General features: G+C 47.3%; 3 protein-coding genes across 5 annotated transcripts; 1 reads left to right on the top strand and 2 right to left on the bottom strand.

Annotated features, from left to right (window-relative positions):
- Positions 1-993: 993 nt before the first annotated feature.
- On the bottom strand, positions 994-5,098 carry LOC123146223 (probable E3 ubiquitin-protein ligase RHB1A). 2 transcript variants are annotated; one of them, XM_044565830.1, is made up of 7 exons: positions 4,876-5,098; positions 4,605-4,752; positions 3,626-3,752; positions 2,782-2,956; positions 2,544-2,681; positions 1,879-1,988; positions 994-1,498 (listed from the first exon to the last, which is right to left on the bottom strand). In XM_044565830.1, exons 3-7 carry the CDS (start codon positions 3,686-3,688, stop codon positions 1,469-1,471), a joined length of 516 nt encoding a protein of 171 aa, XP_044421765.1. In that variant the 5' UTR covers positions 3,689-3,752; positions 4,605-4,752; positions 4,876-5,098; the 3' UTR covers positions 994-1,468. The 2 variants fall into 2 exon arrangements, with proteins under 2 accessions (XP_044421765.1, XP_044421766.1); XM_044565831.1 differs by lacking the exons at positions 4,605-4,752; positions 4,876-5,098 and adding an exon at positions 3,888-4,140.
- A 3,543-nt stretch (positions 5,099-8,641) lies between these two features.
- On the bottom strand, positions 8,642-9,497 carry LOC123142187 (uncharacterized). Its single transcript, XM_044561187.1, has 2 exons — positions 8,967-9,497; positions 8,642-8,882 (listed from the first exon to the last, which is right to left on the bottom strand). The coding sequence occupies exons 1-2, from the start codon at positions 9,222-9,224 to the stop codon at positions 8,727-8,729; spliced, it is 414 nt and encodes a 137-aa protein (XP_044417122.1). The 5' UTR covers positions 9,225-9,497; the 3' UTR covers positions 8,642-8,726.
- A 2,840-nt stretch (positions 9,498-12,337) lies between these two features.
- Positions 12,338-14,554, top strand: LOC123142188 (uncharacterized). Of its 2 annotated transcripts, none has more exons than XR_006470545.1 (2): positions 12,338-12,863; positions 13,998-14,554. XR_006470545.1 is itself a non-coding variant. In XM_044561188.1 (2 exons), exons 1-2 carry the CDS (start codon positions 12,667-12,669, stop codon positions 14,165-14,167), a joined length of 360 nt encoding a protein of 119 aa, XP_044417123.1. In that variant the 5' UTR covers positions 12,338-12,666; the 3' UTR covers positions 14,168-14,529. The 2 variants fall into 2 exon arrangements, 1 of the variants encoding a protein (XP_044417123.1); XM_044561188.1 differs by having other exon boundaries at positions 14,005-14,529.
- The last annotated feature ends 1,235 nt before the right edge of the window (positions 14,555-15,789 follow it).

Consider the following 15,789-nt stretch of genomic DNA (forward strand, 5'->3'; position numbering starts at 1 on the left):
GAGGAATGCCTGTGAAGCTCAGCGGAAGGGGGGTGGGGGGTCGCTTGGCCGCAGCACCCTAGGGTCGAGCCAGGACCACCCCGAAGACAGTAACGGCGTGCCTGACCACGACGTTGCTGGCAAGGGCGAGGGCGAGGGTTGACCAGTGTTGGTGAGGAGCCATTTTCACTTAGTTGAGGGAGTGAGAGAAACAATGCGCTACCTGCAATCAGGCCAGAGGAAGAGAAGGGGAGGATGAAGAAGAAAGCGACCTCACCGTTCGTTTTTGATTCAACGGCATGAATCTATTCATTTTTGATACAACGGCTCGGATTTGTTCGTTTTTTATACAACCGCTCAACGCCATACATTTCAGATCGAATGGACGCATGATTTTAGTTACCAGATGAGTTTTTCATACGTATAAGTAAGTTTATTTTCAGAAAATGCAACTCCAATTCCTTTTCTATCGCCACAATTTCCAAAAAGTATTCATAAAAGACTTATGACATTATCGTAAAAACCACTGTCTTACGACTTTACGACAAGTTGTGCGTTCTAAAATTGTCTTAAGACATACTTAAATGTCAGTTGACTTAGATATACATGACCCTATTTTATAAGATAATTGCCGAGTAAATGTGCTTGGAGGGACCGTGTCAATGTCCTCGGGCTGCAGCCACATGTGGCCCAAGAGAGCAGCGCAGCATTTCCTACCAAAACCGCTTGATGAAGTCTCAAGTGTGGCTTCGCTGTCACAGCCTGACCTGTTCAAAGGTCAACCTTCATGGGATTACACGCAACAATAACTATGATAAATCCATCACCCATAATGCCCGGACAAGGAGCTGAGCTCCCACATATTCGTCAACGAGAGCAACATCAGCAGCTAAGGAACAATTCTGCCGGCGGATAAGCTGAAAAATGGATTACTCAACAAGAAACATAAGCTGAAAAACAGGGACAGCTCGGATCACCAAACAGGAGAAGATTCAGGGGGTAAGGATATACAAATGAAGACACAATTCAGAACCAGTTCTTTTATACTTGATGTCACCCTATATCTAGTAAGTATGTGATGGTTTATACAGACGCTCGACGAATCACGGAAAACACCGACCCAAAATCCAGAAAGCATGAAAAGGAAAAGAGAGCTAGATTCAGAGTTTCGACTAGTATGAAGTGCATGTTGCAGATGCAGCCAGCTAATCCTCCTGTTACCATAAACAGCCACAGCTCGACACAAATGCTAGTATAAACATAGGGATGGATGTTTTTTTAGGTAACATATTTCCTGATGCTTGTGTTTTTCATTATTTCCCATTTGTTCTCCCAAGATGCATTCCAGTAGCACCTCCACCAGATCATACTATCATATTAGGAGCAGAGTAGTTGCTGATTTTACTTCCCCATAGAGAAAAGGACTAGTACTAAACCTCCTCGGTAGGCACGCACGAGCTCCTAGAGAGGATCCACCAGGGTCAACATGCTATTCATACATCTCATCTATCAAAGTTATCTGCAAAATAGCACGAGAAGCTTTCGTCAAGGCAAGGTACCATATTTGTTTACAGATAATTTGTGCAAAAACAGGATTATCACAAATTGGGGACTTGAAAAGAAAACGATAGCCAATAACAAATCGTCACAAATATAGTCGAAAAGATATCCACCGGTTGTCCTCTTATATTCATATTGATCAGCATCATCAGAAAGCTTGTATCTAAGCTTTTTCAGAATGGACTTTGGTGCATAAACACCTATTAAAGTATACCTTTCCATGCAACGTGTCTCACAATGAACATACATACAGCCATACAGGACACGACAATAGAAAACACATCGACATGCGTCGACGGCAGTCTCTTTAGTGAGCTATATGGGTTTTACCATACTAACCTGGTCACAGACTGGGCAAGTCTCACTTCGCTCCATCCATTCGAGTATGCAACAAAGATGGAAATGATGCTCGCATTTGGTGATAGAGCGGGGATTTTCTTCATCATATTCTGGTGAGATGACAAAAAGAAAGGTTATTAGAAGGAATTTTATTGTCCAGCAAAACATATAGCTTAGATTTAGAGCATCCATTGGTGCATCAGTGGAGGATAATGGGAGTGTCACACGCATCAGCAACCAGAAACTACAGCATGATGGAAGTTCCTAGCTTACTTCTCATCAAAAAGGTCCACTATGTCAGGTTGCATGCATCCAGCAACAAGTGAACTGTTTAAGGCTCCGATAAAGAAAGGCTTATAAACATGCAGAATTATCCGTCCAGTGATATAAATGTATAAATAATGCATACATCTGAACCAAATGCAGAAAAATAACTGGACACCAGCATTTGTTTGACCGACAGAATCTGGGTAACATATCCCTCTACCATCATTAGAGAAATAACAAATGATTATGCTTCAACTAAATAAGATCAATCTCTTGACCAATTTACCCTGTTAACAAGAAATCAGCAGGCTATAGGAAGAGTAGCACAAACATGTTCATCCAGTTCGACAACCAACCAAGTAAAGACAGTATCAACAAATGATCAAGAGAAAAACAACCTTCAAGGCAGATAGGGCAAACATCCTCCTCCTCAATCTTATCTTCAGGGGCACCTTTTTCACATGATTCGTATTCATCCACCTTCAGAGATTCCTGCTGATCATCTGTTTTGCTTTTAATATCTGACTTCTCCAGATCTGCACATGAAAAATTAAGCTTGCCTCACTACCATTACTAGGTTAATTCTAATAAGCCTAAAAAAAATCTAATTAACCTCAAAGACCATAAGAGCTTTACCTGGGTTTTCTGTAACTGGCAAACTAACATCATAAGGCAATGGTGCAGGTGGTGCCCGGTAAGTGTCAGGAGTGGATGTGTCCAGATTTGTGTCAACTGCGACTATAGCAGAAGCTGGAGATGACCCGTCAAAGGCAGAAGATAAAGGTTCATGCTCCTCTTGGTTTTGCTGATGCTGGATAAAGCAAAGCAAACAGTCTTAGCAACATCAAGTGACTAATAATGCCGTACTTGACAAAACAGAGGTACCACCTAGTCATTATTAATCATGACAATTTGTGCAAATTACCAACAAAGAGGAGGCTGTCATTTTTGCAAAAGTGTGTACATATCAGTAGACAACATTACAGGTTTACAGCAAGCAGCATATTGCCTAAAGACCAGAGTCTACAATGCCAAATCATCTAGAACTGAAGACACAAATGGGAGATGCACGCTGTAGGTAACATAATTTGTCATGTTGCACCAAAAACTGCAAAGAAGGCAGTTAAACTTGTAGCACTCCGCTATTATAAGCATGTTCAAGTAAAACATCAGCTAATTCGGGAACACGCACTGATGACTCGCACATGCCAGATCAACAAATGAGCAGAGCGTGTTGCATATAGCAACTTAAATTATTAGCAAAAAACATAAAACAACTTAAATATAAATATATGAGTATCGTGATTGTGGATAATCTGATTTGATCTTCATATAAAAGAAATGCAAGGAAGATGGTAGAGACCACCCTGACACTGACGTCGGGTCATCCGAAAGTTGAACAGGTCATTCAAAAATTGACAGTGGCCCACAAATCAGAAAACACTGTGAATTCACAGAGCATAAAACAGGGTCTACATACATAGATATGAACCGGTGCTCTATCCGCCTCCGCTCTTGATGCACAACAGCAGCAGCCACCCATTCTATCCTTGATGAAGGAGCTTAATCTGGGCTATCCTCTAGCTGTTGTTTTCGTCTCTCATACCCTACAAAGAAACAAGCCCATACAGATATAAGAAAGAACAGGGAATCATGATTTGAACTAGAAATACAGCATATAGCACAACTGCACAAGATAAGGCAAAGTGTGCCGGCACGCGACCATACAACTGTACAGGCACCTTGTTATTCTCTGGTTACTCTAATAGAGCTGATCTCTAACACCCACAGAAATGACATATCACTTGTGGACATGACCTGACCACCATGCCTTCATACTGCAAGTCATGCTAAACCATGCACCATACTACATAATTTCGCATTCTAGCTCAGAAATGGACACCGGCAGTGCCACCGGAGCTTTTAGCCGATAGCAAATCGACCAATCGAGCACGGAGCTACCTACCGATGCACCCTTGTCCCCTGCAGACAAGGCAAGGCTTGCACACAACACAAGTGCACTCCCCATGTAGCCTTCACTTCAACTCATGAGCGAGAAAAGCATGGGCAAGGGTGCAGTGTGCCTGCAGCACCAACAAGACATGGATAGTGTGCCCAAACTCCAAACCCCCAGCGCAAAGCGTGCAAGGAAGTGCCGGATTGCGCCTGCAGAAGCAGCCAGCCAGGCGTCACCAGACAGCTAAGTTCCGATCGAAGCCACGCTGATTCGCAACGCCGCTCACCGCACTCCTCATCACCCAGTTCACGCTGGGTCGACTGCAGGGGCCAGGCGGACGGCGTGAGCCAGCCGCAACCCCCTTTCTCTTTTGTGTGGAGCACGCTAGGCCGCTACTCTAAAACCACAGCCGGGTTACCGAATCCGCGGGCGGCGGGACGGATCGGAGCTATCCCCGAGAGGAACAGACGGGTATTTGGGTTCGCGGAAGGAGGAGACGAACCTCGAGCAACCCGAGCAAGCGAAGCAAAACCCGCGGCCTCAGACCGTACCGACGGAGCAAGCCAAGCGAAAACCCCGACGCTCCTCCCGCTTCCTCCTCCTTCTCCTCCGGCGCGGGCGGCGGCGAGGGCCCGGGAATTCGAGCGGACCTGGGGGGAAATCGAGCGGAGGAGAGAATAAAAACGAAATTCATCCCGGGGAAGGGGAGGGGAATCGACCGAAGCATGAGCACGGGAGAGGCCGCGCGCGGGGTCGAGCCGGGCACGGATTACCGGCGGGAAGCGGAGGAAGGTCCGGCGGCGGCCGGCGAGCTGCTGTGGTGGGGTGGGGTTTCTCCGTCCGCCGGGGCCGAGCGAGCGAGCGAGCGAGCTCCCTGGCTCTCCTGTGCTCCTCTCCTCTCCTCTCCTGTGTGGAGGGAGAGCGGGGGTGGTGCGCGGCGGTTTGCGGGATCCGGAGGGGCTTTTCTGCAAGAGTGGCCTGAGTGGAGACGAGGACCGAGGGAACAATGCCTGCTCACCCAGTCAAACCTACTCCCCGTGACTGTGCGTGGGCCAACGGCGGTGCCCGGGCCCGCCCGTCACGCGGAGGGGACGGGTGCTAGCTGACGCCGATAAGATCCTCCCCGCACTGGCGCCTCGCTTTCTGACGTCACGCGGTAGCGTTTTTCTTTTCCATTCGTTTTTTTTCGAGGAAACCATTCGTTTTCTGGAGAGGGGAAAAAAGGCTCGGCCGCAGGATTGGGGTGCCACGGGGGCGGGCCACGTGGAGCTGGGTGTGTCGCTGACGGTGGCCCCCGTGGTGGTGCGGGCAGTCGGCTCCGAGTAGGGTAGGGGCTGGTTGGCTGGGATGGTTGGACTTTGTGATGCTAGCGGGGTCGTCGACGTGGCTTTGACTTGACAGCGATGGTGTGTGGTTAGGTAAGCTGTTTTGTGCTACTCGTGTCTTTGGTGGTTCTAGTAAGAGAGAAAGGGGGCTACGCCCTTGATCCGCAAGACATTTTTGTGAAAGTAAAAAGAGGGAGGGAGAGCAAATGATCGAACAGTATTTCTCATTGATTGAAGATCCGGTATTTATACCCACTTTACAAGGCAGTTAGGATTACAATGTCGGTAACTACAACCGACTTAAGCATTGATTATTAGGATTAAATTAATCCTTAACAATTTTCTCGCGTGGCCCAACTCTAAGCTGCTAACATTGACTATGTTTATTTTTGTTTTGTTTTGTTTTGCGATTATATACATTTGATGTTTCGAAACGGCATTCAAAACCGACGGCAGGCGGGTGCGTTCGTTTTCTCGCATCTATTTTTTGCGAATGGACCTCCCGACGGTTGCGCGTGAGTGTGAACAATGCGGCCACGAGCGGGGCGTTCGCCGAGGTGGATGTCGAAACAAGGCATGGGGCCCACAGACATGCCCGAGACGAGGCGTTGGCTGGCACACCTATCGAAACTAGGCAGGGGCCCCCACATCACGCACGCGGCTGGGTGAGGGTGTTGATTGGTGCGCCTATCAAATAGGGGGTCGTGGCTCGAACGCTACAGGCTACTGGTTGGCTTGCGTGTTGAAACAGGCCGGATAGGCCACATCGCGCACGTGACGGCGGTGTTTTTGTTGGCACGTTTGTCAGAACAGGGGGGACACACACATAATGGGGGCATTGGTTGCACTACTAAAAAATGCCTTATAGGTGGAGGATTAACAGTAGCGCGGGTTAATATTCCGCGCTACTGCTACTTTGCAGCAGTGCGGGGGTGCAACACGCGCTATAGGTAAATCTATAACAATAACGCGGGCTTGACAACACGCACTACTGATAAGTGGTCCCCATGGTGCCCACCGGGGCTGGCTATAGTAGCAGCGTGGCCCATGAAACCACCGCTACCGCTAAATAGATAGCAGTAGCGCGGGTTCCCTGCACCGGTGTGCAACAATGGTTGCACTCCACCAGCTGGTGAGCCCCGCTTAGCAGCGGGTTAGACCCAGCGCTACTGCTACTATGCTTAGCAGTAGCGCTGACCCTGGACCCGCACTGCTACTAAGGCGCAACAACCACCTTTACCCTCCCCTTCCCCCATCCTCTCCTTTACTTGCTTCTCCTACCTCTCCCCCATTGTTAGCTTTGTTCTCTCTGCCTTCTCCTACCTCTCTTCTCTCTTCTTTAATACCCCCTCCACCATCTCCGTTAATGCACATCCTTCTCTTCCTCACTTTTCTCTCCCTCCACACTCCTAGCTTTGTCTCGCTAGTTAGCTCTCCTCCCCAACTAGATCTACCCATTTAATGAAGTGTAACCTATCTACCTCCCAAACTAGATCTACTCACCGACCTCATCACCGTGCTTGATCTCTCTCGAGATAGATGAGTAAAAAGTTGTGCTTTGCAATAATCTATGTGTGTGTGTGTGGGGGGGGGGGGGGGGCATGTATGAATGTACAACCTCCCCCATGGTTGTGCATGAAGACAAAGTTCATACACGTGAGCAGTGGCGGAGCTTGGCCCAAAAAGTTGGCCGGGCCAGCTGTAGGAAATAGTTATAGGGATTGTGTTTCATGGCCCAAAAATACGTATACACTGCAGAAAATCGCATGGGCTGGGCGGGCCGTGGCCCATTCGGCCTTGTCGTAGCTCCGCCACTGCATGTGAGTATGCTGATTCAAGGGCGGAAACAACCGGAAAATAATGTTAATCTATATCTCGGGCTACTGAAAGAGGAGTTACACACGTTATGGACATCACCGGTCAAGACATGGGTCGCCAGCGCTGATGACGATGATGCACAAGAATTTTGAATTATATCTTAAGAAAGATCGGGTTTGTAGAGGCCAACTATTTTAACACTGCTTTAGCGATTGATATTTTCTTTGTGGGCATGGATGCCATTTATATATATAATTGCAAGTACATAAAAAGAATCATGAATTTTTACAGGTTTCTCGAGGTATACCGGCACTTGCCGACACATGTTTCATTGGTCCCACATGTCGGTGAGCTTCTACACTTGCTTTTATATACTCCTCCGAGCTATGCAGCTGTGTGTAATAAATAAATGTCCCGTTTAACCAAACTCAAAAAGCAAGGTTGCTATATAACAAGATTGCAAAATCCAATCTAAAAAACACTAGCACTCCTTCCCTTTGATTAACGGCAAGGCACGGACATGGACTTCTTGACGGGCGTCACCGCGCCTTTGCGCGCTAGTGTGTGACTAATCTGGGAAAGTTTCATGCAATTTGGATCGTTGGTTCAACGACAAAATGCATTTCAACTTCGAGCTTAACTAGTTTGACCACATTTTGATTGAAATTTAGAATTTGTCAGAAAAAAATAAAAAATTACAGTAAATCATTCGTATGTGTGACTAAGCTGGTGCAATTTGGATCATTGGTTAAAACGGCTCTATGCATTTCAACTTTGAGCTTGCGGAGATATATAATGGAGCTCATGGATTTTTAGTGTGAGGCAGCAGGAGGAGCACGAGAGGGCGAAGGCCGCAGGGCAGCAAGGGGGAGCAGCAGGTACAACGGCGGCAGGGGAGTAGCATGTACAGCGGCGGTAGTTGTGGTTATGTGCAGGGGTTCATCCACTGATTTTGGACGGGAATGGCTAAGGATGTGCTCTCTTTGGATCAAATAGGCACAAGGGGCCAATGGTCCTTTATTTTTCCATGCATCTCTAGCAGACTCGCATAACACCGACCCGCAAAACCCGTTTGCAGTTCGCGGAAAAACGGCTTTGCGGGCCGGCGCGGACGGCCGCAGAGGCAGACCTCGCAGAAGGGACCCGTATAAAAGGATATTCGCAGAATATGCTCTTTTACGGGTCGGCTTTGCGGGGTCTGGTCTGGAGCCGCTCCCGCCGGCCCGCAAATCCGAAATTTGCACCTCAATTTGACACAAGATAATACATTTTTTTTGCTTTTTCAACAGCATTGGATACATAGGACATCACCAACTCTTTGCTAGAATAGCAAGCCCAGAGAAAATAAGAACCACAATTATGCATTTTAGAAGATTTCCAACTTCCATAGCTGCTCCCACTAGTTGGACCAATATCTTCTCCATGCATTCCTTGTTGATCTGCGGATTCTTGATTTTGCATTCTTCATTCTTCTTCTTTGGTTATAAAGAAGTAGACGTTGTTTTCCCTCTAGTTGCAGATGCAGCCGCTTCATTACCTTTGATTCTACTAAGGAATGCACGAACGTTTATTAAGTTTCTTTCTATCAATAAATTAATGTATTCGTCTTCCCAAAACCAAAATGAGCATCCATCTTCCTACACACATGATGATGTTCGAAATGAGCTATCGCAATTGAACCAAAGAATGCGGTGCCAAAGCAGAATGAAAACAACACGTACCCCGTCGTTTTCGCATTTGAAGAACACCCATCCTGGGTGCTTCGGCATGCCCGAAGTTAGCCGCAGCACTGTTCGCGTACAGTCGTCGCACTGTATGAGCGGCATCGACGAGCCGCAGAGCCACTGCGCGAGCGCCGAGCCCGGCAGACGGCCGCCGAATCTATGCCGGCAAACCGTCGGCGCCGGCGACAGGACGAACCCGTACCTGCATGCGGCGATGGGACTTTGCAGGGGCTGCGCGAGGTGCTCCCCGACCATTCCCTCGCTTGGCGCAGCCACCGGCGGACGAAAAAGCCCAATCCGGCCGCCCACGACGAAGGGCCGCAGATCTGCAACTTTTCAGCCCGCCGACGCAGGAGGGGGGGGGGGCGGAGGGCAACCTCGTGCATGTGGCGGCCTTTCGGCGTGATCCCGCCGGCTACTTTCGCCAGAACCGTGGGCGGCGGCCCGGCGGCAGGGCGAGGGGGAGAGGGGAGGTGGTAGATGGGGAAAAGCGCGGCCTGAAATGTCCTCCCCACCAACTGCTCCCGCTATAGGCAGGGAACCGACGGGCCCGGGGGGGGGGGGGGCGCGTATTCGCGGGTTGAGGTCAAGATTTTGCCGCGCCCTTCAAAATTTTTTACGGACCGGCCGCGTTTGCGGGGTATGTTCGGGCGGGATTTTGGCGGTTACTTTGCGGGTCAGAGCTTTTTACGGGGTCTACTATAGATGATCTTAGAGCGCACAAGATCACCAGCCAGCCACCATGTTTTTTTAAGTTTTTTTTGAGATAATGACCGCCTCAAGAAGCATGCAACCGCGCGCCCCAGCCCCTATCCTATGACACAATTTATAGTCGTGGAAAAAAGACAAGGTGGATTTATCCACAGAATGGAGAAGAGGAGGGTTGAGTGGGATATGATTTACGAATCAACCCGTGGATAGATGGTTATAAGAAGATGGTATCCATAGACCATTAGGTTTCGAGTCTTAGATTTGACACTGGCGCTCGCATTTTCTTGGATTTATTTCAGATTTTTTCGATGATGTGTGTTTAGTGAGAGAAGACATCCTCATCGACTACAAAAGCATCTGTGATGACTTTGTTAAGATGATGTGCCTACTCAGTCTATAGGAGGTGCTTATAGGAATAAGATACGTATGTAGATGTGCGTTCATAAAAATAAGTGTATACGTTTATAAACTGTGTTAGAAGAAGTTTGATATTTGTTTGGTTGGTGGTGGCAGCTAGTTGACGCGTTGGCGCCTGTGCGCCTGTGAGCAATTTAAACTAATCGCTCCCGATTAAGTATGGACGGCCGGCAGGCGAAGGATGCGTAACGGCGATGGAGTTTATTTTTAATACTGTACAGACGCAGATGCTTCTGTATATACATACGCACTTATCATATGAATACGCAACAAGTAATTCGGAATGGAGGGAGTACTCCCTCCGTCCCATAATACAAGACGTTGTTAGTTCGAAAAAAACATCTTATATTATAGGACATAGGATGTAAATTTAAAAACTATCGCTGTTTGCATGTCTACTTATACCTGTGTAGTCGAATGGATTAAATTACCCCTACAAAGGGAATGGATTAATTGAGCTAAAGAAAAGAAATGGGGCTGGGTTATTTATGCAATTTTGTTGAAAGGGCGGTAAGAGATTAAGGAATGGACTGATTGACGTGGAGACGCAGAAGTAAGAGTCCCAATCACATTACCAGCTGAGAACTTTGACGCAGAGAGTGAAGAAAGGCAGCACCTCAGAGCATCTCCAGCCGCGCCCCCAACAAGACCCCCAGGCGATTTTTCGAACGCCGGCGTTAAAAAATCGGCCCAGTCACGTTCTCAGGAGCCCTTTTTTCGCCGGCTCGGGTCGAAATTGAAAGCCGGCGGACCCAACCCGAACCCGGCGCGCTGGGGGCGCTCGGGGGCGCCGGGCGAATTGTTTTTGGCGCGAAAGCACCGCGGGCCAGCCGCGTCAGCGACACCGCCCGCCTCGTCTTCTCTCGACGCCTCGGTTTCCCGCGGGGAATCAATGGCAAGGCTGCCGCTGGTCAGCTTTGCCATTGATTCCTCACGGGCGGCGCGTTCACAGGGCGGCGCGCCGACGCCTCCTCTCCCTAGGACGCGTACACACGGACGCGGCGCGGCTATATATGGCCTCGCTCGCCTGTGATGAGTGCCACCTCTCCTCCTCTCCCGAGCGCCGCCGCCGAGCTCTTCTCCCCCAGCCCTCCCTCTCCCGAGCGCTGCCGCCGATCTCTTCTCCCCCAGCCACTCCATCTCCCGAGCGCCGCCGCCGATCAAGATGGTGACGGAGCGCCAGCGCGCCGCCCTGCGGCGCTTCGAGCAGCGCCGCCGAGGCCGCGACGAAGGAGGAGTCGTCATCATCGACGACAGCGATGACGACGACGACGCGCCGCCGTCGTCACCAGCCGGGGAGGGGTCCAGCAGGGGCGCCCGAGTCAAGGAGGAGAAGGCCGACGATGGCGGCAACGACGGCGACTTCTCGGCCTTCAGCAAGTTTTTTTTGATTTGTTTTTATATGTAATGGCGACTACTCGACTTAAATCCGCGAATATAAGTCCAAGTTTGCCGAAATTTAGCGTGTTTTAGCCGAACTTTGCGTAAATTTGCTACACAATTTTTTTACCCGCGCTTGGTGCCGGCCCTGGGAGCGGCGGCTGGGGGCCAACTCGCCCCAGGCCCATTTTTTTCGCCGGGTCACCCCCAGGCGGCGATTTTAGGCGCCCCTGGGGGCCAACGGCTGGAGATGCTCTCAGTCCGAAGAAGCAAAGCGAAGCGTCTTTTTTCTTTTTTCTTTTTTTGACGGAAAGGCCTTCATGGCAAAGCGAAGCGCCTAGTCTATCTATTTGTTGTGGTGCGCATAAAGCCAAGCGACTACGTCAAAGTTGGGTCTGTTATTGCAGTTGGGATCGGGCCGCCGGCGTTTCTCCTATCCATATCCTTCCTTCTTCCTCGTGCGTCCACGTCTGCCTGTGGCATCCTTTTTTTTTTGCGGGTGTGTGGCATCCACAACTACAACTAGAGATGGAGACACGTCACTGCCACTCGATCCTTCTAGCAGAGGACAAAACTTGAATTTCCATGAGAAAGAAAAAACAAAACAAAACTCCAATGCTTCGAATCCCTCGATTCCCATTTAGCGCTTATAACGCCCCTGGCAATCGGTACACGGCGCACACCTCTTGTACGTAATGGGTTGGGCTCTCCTGCTGGGTTCCCAGCACGCTGTATTGTGCAGGGCCAACGAGCGGTCAACACGTGTCCTGACGGACCCCACCACAAAGCAACCACAATTCCTTTTTTTAATTTATACAGAAAATGTTTTTTCCTTGCCTTATCCCAGCGGTCTGCTGCTATTCCACAGCCCATAGCCACTCGTTCTACAGCTCCATGAAAGAGGATTCCAGCAAGGTGAGGTCCGCCGCTCGGCGCCGTGGCCGGCGGCCAGACGGGAGCTGTCGCGGCTAGCGCTGCACGTGTCCGGTGTGCTGCAACGCCCTGGCCGTGACCTTGGAAAGCGGCAAAGACGGCCTGTCGCGGCTAGTGCCGCCCGGCTCCGGCGTGCTGCGCCGCGTGAGGGCAGTGGCCTTGACCCCTTGACTGGAGGCAAGATGGGGTCCATGGAAGCTAGCTCCACTTGCTTCAGTCGCGCTGCGCCGTGCGGGCCGTTGCCTTGGCTGATGCGATGACGGGACCGTCGCGGCTAGCTCCGCCCGCCTCTGGCACGCCCAAGGCTGTGCCCGACCTGCTCCCTAGTAGAAGGTGGAACCACAACGCATGCACCCAGTCGGCGGGTGCGGCCGTGGCCGGTGGAGATGCCGCCGGAGGTCGCTGGGTCACACTTGAAGAAGGCGTGAGCTCAATGCAACTCAACAGGCAAAGGTGATTGTAGTTGTTTGCTTCTAGCTAACTAGCTCTCACTTATCCACCTATTGACATATGCACGTACTGAAATTAGAAGTATAAGAGCTATCCAGCTTCACCTATACATCTTCTCTGCTTTTCAATCACGAGTGCAGGTGAAATCGCAAATTGGTGAAAACTTCTCTTAAATTTAGTGCCCAAGACAACATTTAACTGGAAAGTGGAAAAATTACAGCAACTACTCAATATCTTTCTTGATGATGGAACAGTTACACATCTCAAGGAAAAGTAGTACTCCCTCCATCCCAAAATAAGTGACTCAACTTTGTAGTGACGGAGGGATTACATCTGAAAGTAATTGTTTGTAGAGCAATCCTCAGGAGCAAAGTTTTTATAGAGCTATTTAAACGTGTTTCTCTTGTGCATGACTTGATTGGCTACCCAAGTCCTGAAAAAGGAAAGGAACGATTTTGTATGAGGAATAAAGAATTTGAGGGTATGATTTGTAAGTGAAACAATACCTTAGTTGATTTTAGTGAAAAATCACATGATATTCAGAGTCCTGGTTTTAGTGAAACCTGAAAAGCACTTCAAGATACAACAAAAGGTTTTGCAAAACATCACACGGTATTCACAGGAGCATTTGAAAAAATATTTATCTTTTTCATTGATACATTAATCTCTATCATTAAAACTGGCAAAAGGATAATATGTCAAACGAGAAATCTCATGCAGTAAAATTTAAAATAAACCTAGGTTGTACTTTGTTAGTAGTGAACTTTGATTCTAAGTAACATCAAGCTGATGTCTGGTTACTAAATTAACTCATGATGCTGATGTATAATATCTCCCTCTTTTATTTAATTGTCCACGACTAATCTGCCATATATTGATGGATAAGCAGCAAACAAATGCAGATGATTCAGAGTTTCCAAGCATATTTGTTTATCTAGACAGAAACAGGGTAATGATATACAGCTAACACTGAAGCAAATAAATTATAATGCAATTCCGAAGGATTAATTTGCATGTGTTTGAACACAAGAAACAAGGTTATGGAAGATGAAGTACGGGGGCTATTTCTGAAGGATTAATTTACATGTCCTAGTTGTTTATTTGTTTTAATCTTATCTGAGTGTTAATAATCTGTAGATTCCAGGCGCAATAATGGACCTATGGGCGATGAAGTGCCAGGAGCTCCTTCTATGCTGAAGAACACCATAGAGGTTGATCCATGGAGAGGGCAATTTTCTAGCAATCCTGATCTATTCTCTTGTATCCAGGGTGCAACAATCAACAATGGAGTACTCCTAGATGGGTAGGACACAGGATGTATAGCCATGAAGAAACTTTGGCGGCAAAATCTGTTGTTATGCGGTAGAAAAAAAAGGTTGTTTGCTGATTTTCTGGAACGTAACAGCAACTAGAGAGATGTGCTGTGTTTATTGAGTGGTGGGTCCACCAGGACATGTGTTGGCCGGTGGTTGGGCCTGCACAATACTGCGTGCTGGGAACCCAGCAGGAGAGCCCGACCCGTACGTAATGGGATGGCCCATGTAGCTGGTTCCTTTTTTTCTTCGCGAATGTTCCCGACCGGTTTTATGAAGCTTCTGACCGGTTTTGCAAAGGTTTAAGAAGCTCCCGGCCATTTTTTTCCCTGGTTTTCTATTCACTTTTCCCTTTTCGTTTTTGTTTTATTTTATTTTGCTTTTTCCGTTCTCGTGAGCCTCTTAGATACGCGAATTTTTTTCAAACCCATAATTTTTTTTTCATATGAAGCAAAGTGAAGCATCTTGTCTAGTCTACCAGTTGGGCTCAGGCCGCCCACGTTTCCCCTCCCCTCTCTTGTGCATCCACGTCTAACAACGATGTATGCTACTACTACAAAATAATCAAAGGCCCTAGCAGAATGAATTACACTTAGCCATGCCCGCTGGATGTAATTTCAGGCCATTTGGTTGTGTAATTAAGTTGCATCGAAAACATAGCCTACACAAACCTTAAAGCGGCTTTGGGCCTGGCTCTAGAGGAACGATTGAATCAGCCATTTTTTCATAGCCAACCCTGAGCAATGCAACTCGAGGCACGTGGGTGGAGGTGGTTGCATATGTTTAGGAGAAAAACTAATAGAAACTTCAAATAGTTTCTATTAGTGCCACTGATGCAATAAAAACTAATAAAATCATTTTTAAAATACCAAAATGATTTCAAATTGATTTTCTCTGAATTCTTCATTGAAGGGAATCATTTTACCCTCATTTCCATATATTTTTCTTTAGGAGAAAAATAATTTGAATAAAAACTTCAAATGAATTTGAATTTGAGTTTCAAACCATTTGTAATTCTTTTCTATTTTCTTTGACCAAATATATTTCAAATGCCTCTAAATTTTTGAAGTGTCTTATTCCTTCTCTCATTTAGAATATTTCCAGAGAATTTGAAATTTAGAAATTCAAATAACTTCAAATGAAAGTGGGTTTCAGATAACTTAAAAGTGACTTTCAAAATGATTCTTTTAAACTTCTAAATCTCTTTCTTTTTAACTTGAAGAGGTCATTTTATCTTCTCTCATGAAAATCATTGAGTTGCATAAAGTTTTTGAATTTGAAATATTTTCAAATGGAATTCAAGTCTTTTCAAAAACCCTTTTCATTTCTTTGATGGAAGGAGTCATGTCATCTTCACTCTAGGGTTTTGTGTTTGAATTGAATTTGAATTCATGGAACCAAATGTAAAAATGAAAGTTTGAGAAAGTCCTTTTATTCCCTCTCATTCAACTTTCAAAAAGTTTCAAATTCCACTTAATTTGACACAATCATTCATACAACAATCAAGAAAAAAATCAAAAATATTTATTTAATATAACATTCCAAAATTTAGAATTTTGGGTTGTTACAACACACGGGAGGCGGCGCGTTGTTTCTCAAAGCAGCGTCATAAATTC

This window comes from Triticum aestivum, chromosome 6D (assembly GCF_018294505.1).
Source record: "Triticum aestivum cultivar Chinese Spring chromosome 6D, IWGSC CS RefSeq v2.1, whole genome shotgun sequence".
NCBI lineage: Eukaryota > Viridiplantae > Streptophyta > Magnoliopsida > Poales > Poaceae > Triticum > Triticum aestivum.

Coding starts and splice junctions, on each gene's coding strand:
- LOC123146223 (XM_044565830.1), bottom strand. CDS start 3,688: ATGGGTGGCTGCTGCTGTTGTGCATCAAGAGCGGAGGCGGATAGAGCA. Junction 2,682..2,781: donor GCCAGTTACAGAAAACCCAG/GTAAAGCTCTTA, acceptor TTTCATGTGCAG/ATCTGGAGAAGTCAGATATT. Junction 1,989..2,543: donor TTGCCCTATCTGCCTTGAAG/GTTGTTTTTCTC, acceptor TCATCTCACCAG/AATATGATGAAGAAAATCCC.
- LOC123142187 (XM_044561187.1), bottom strand. CDS start 9,224: ATGGTCGGGGAGCACCTCGCGCAGCCCCTGCAAAGTCCCATCGCCGCA. Junction 8,883..8,966: donor TCAAATGCGAAAACGACGGG/GTACGTGTTGTT, acceptor TCATGTGTGTAG/GAAGATGGATGCTCATTTTG.
- LOC123142188 (XM_044561188.1), top strand. CDS start 12,667: ATGACGGGACCGTCGCGGCTAGCTCCGCCCGCCTCTGGCACGCCCAAG. Junction 12,864..14,004: donor ATGCAACTCAACAGGCAAAG/GTGATTGTAGTT, acceptor TGTAGATTCCAG/GCGCAATAATGGACCTATGG.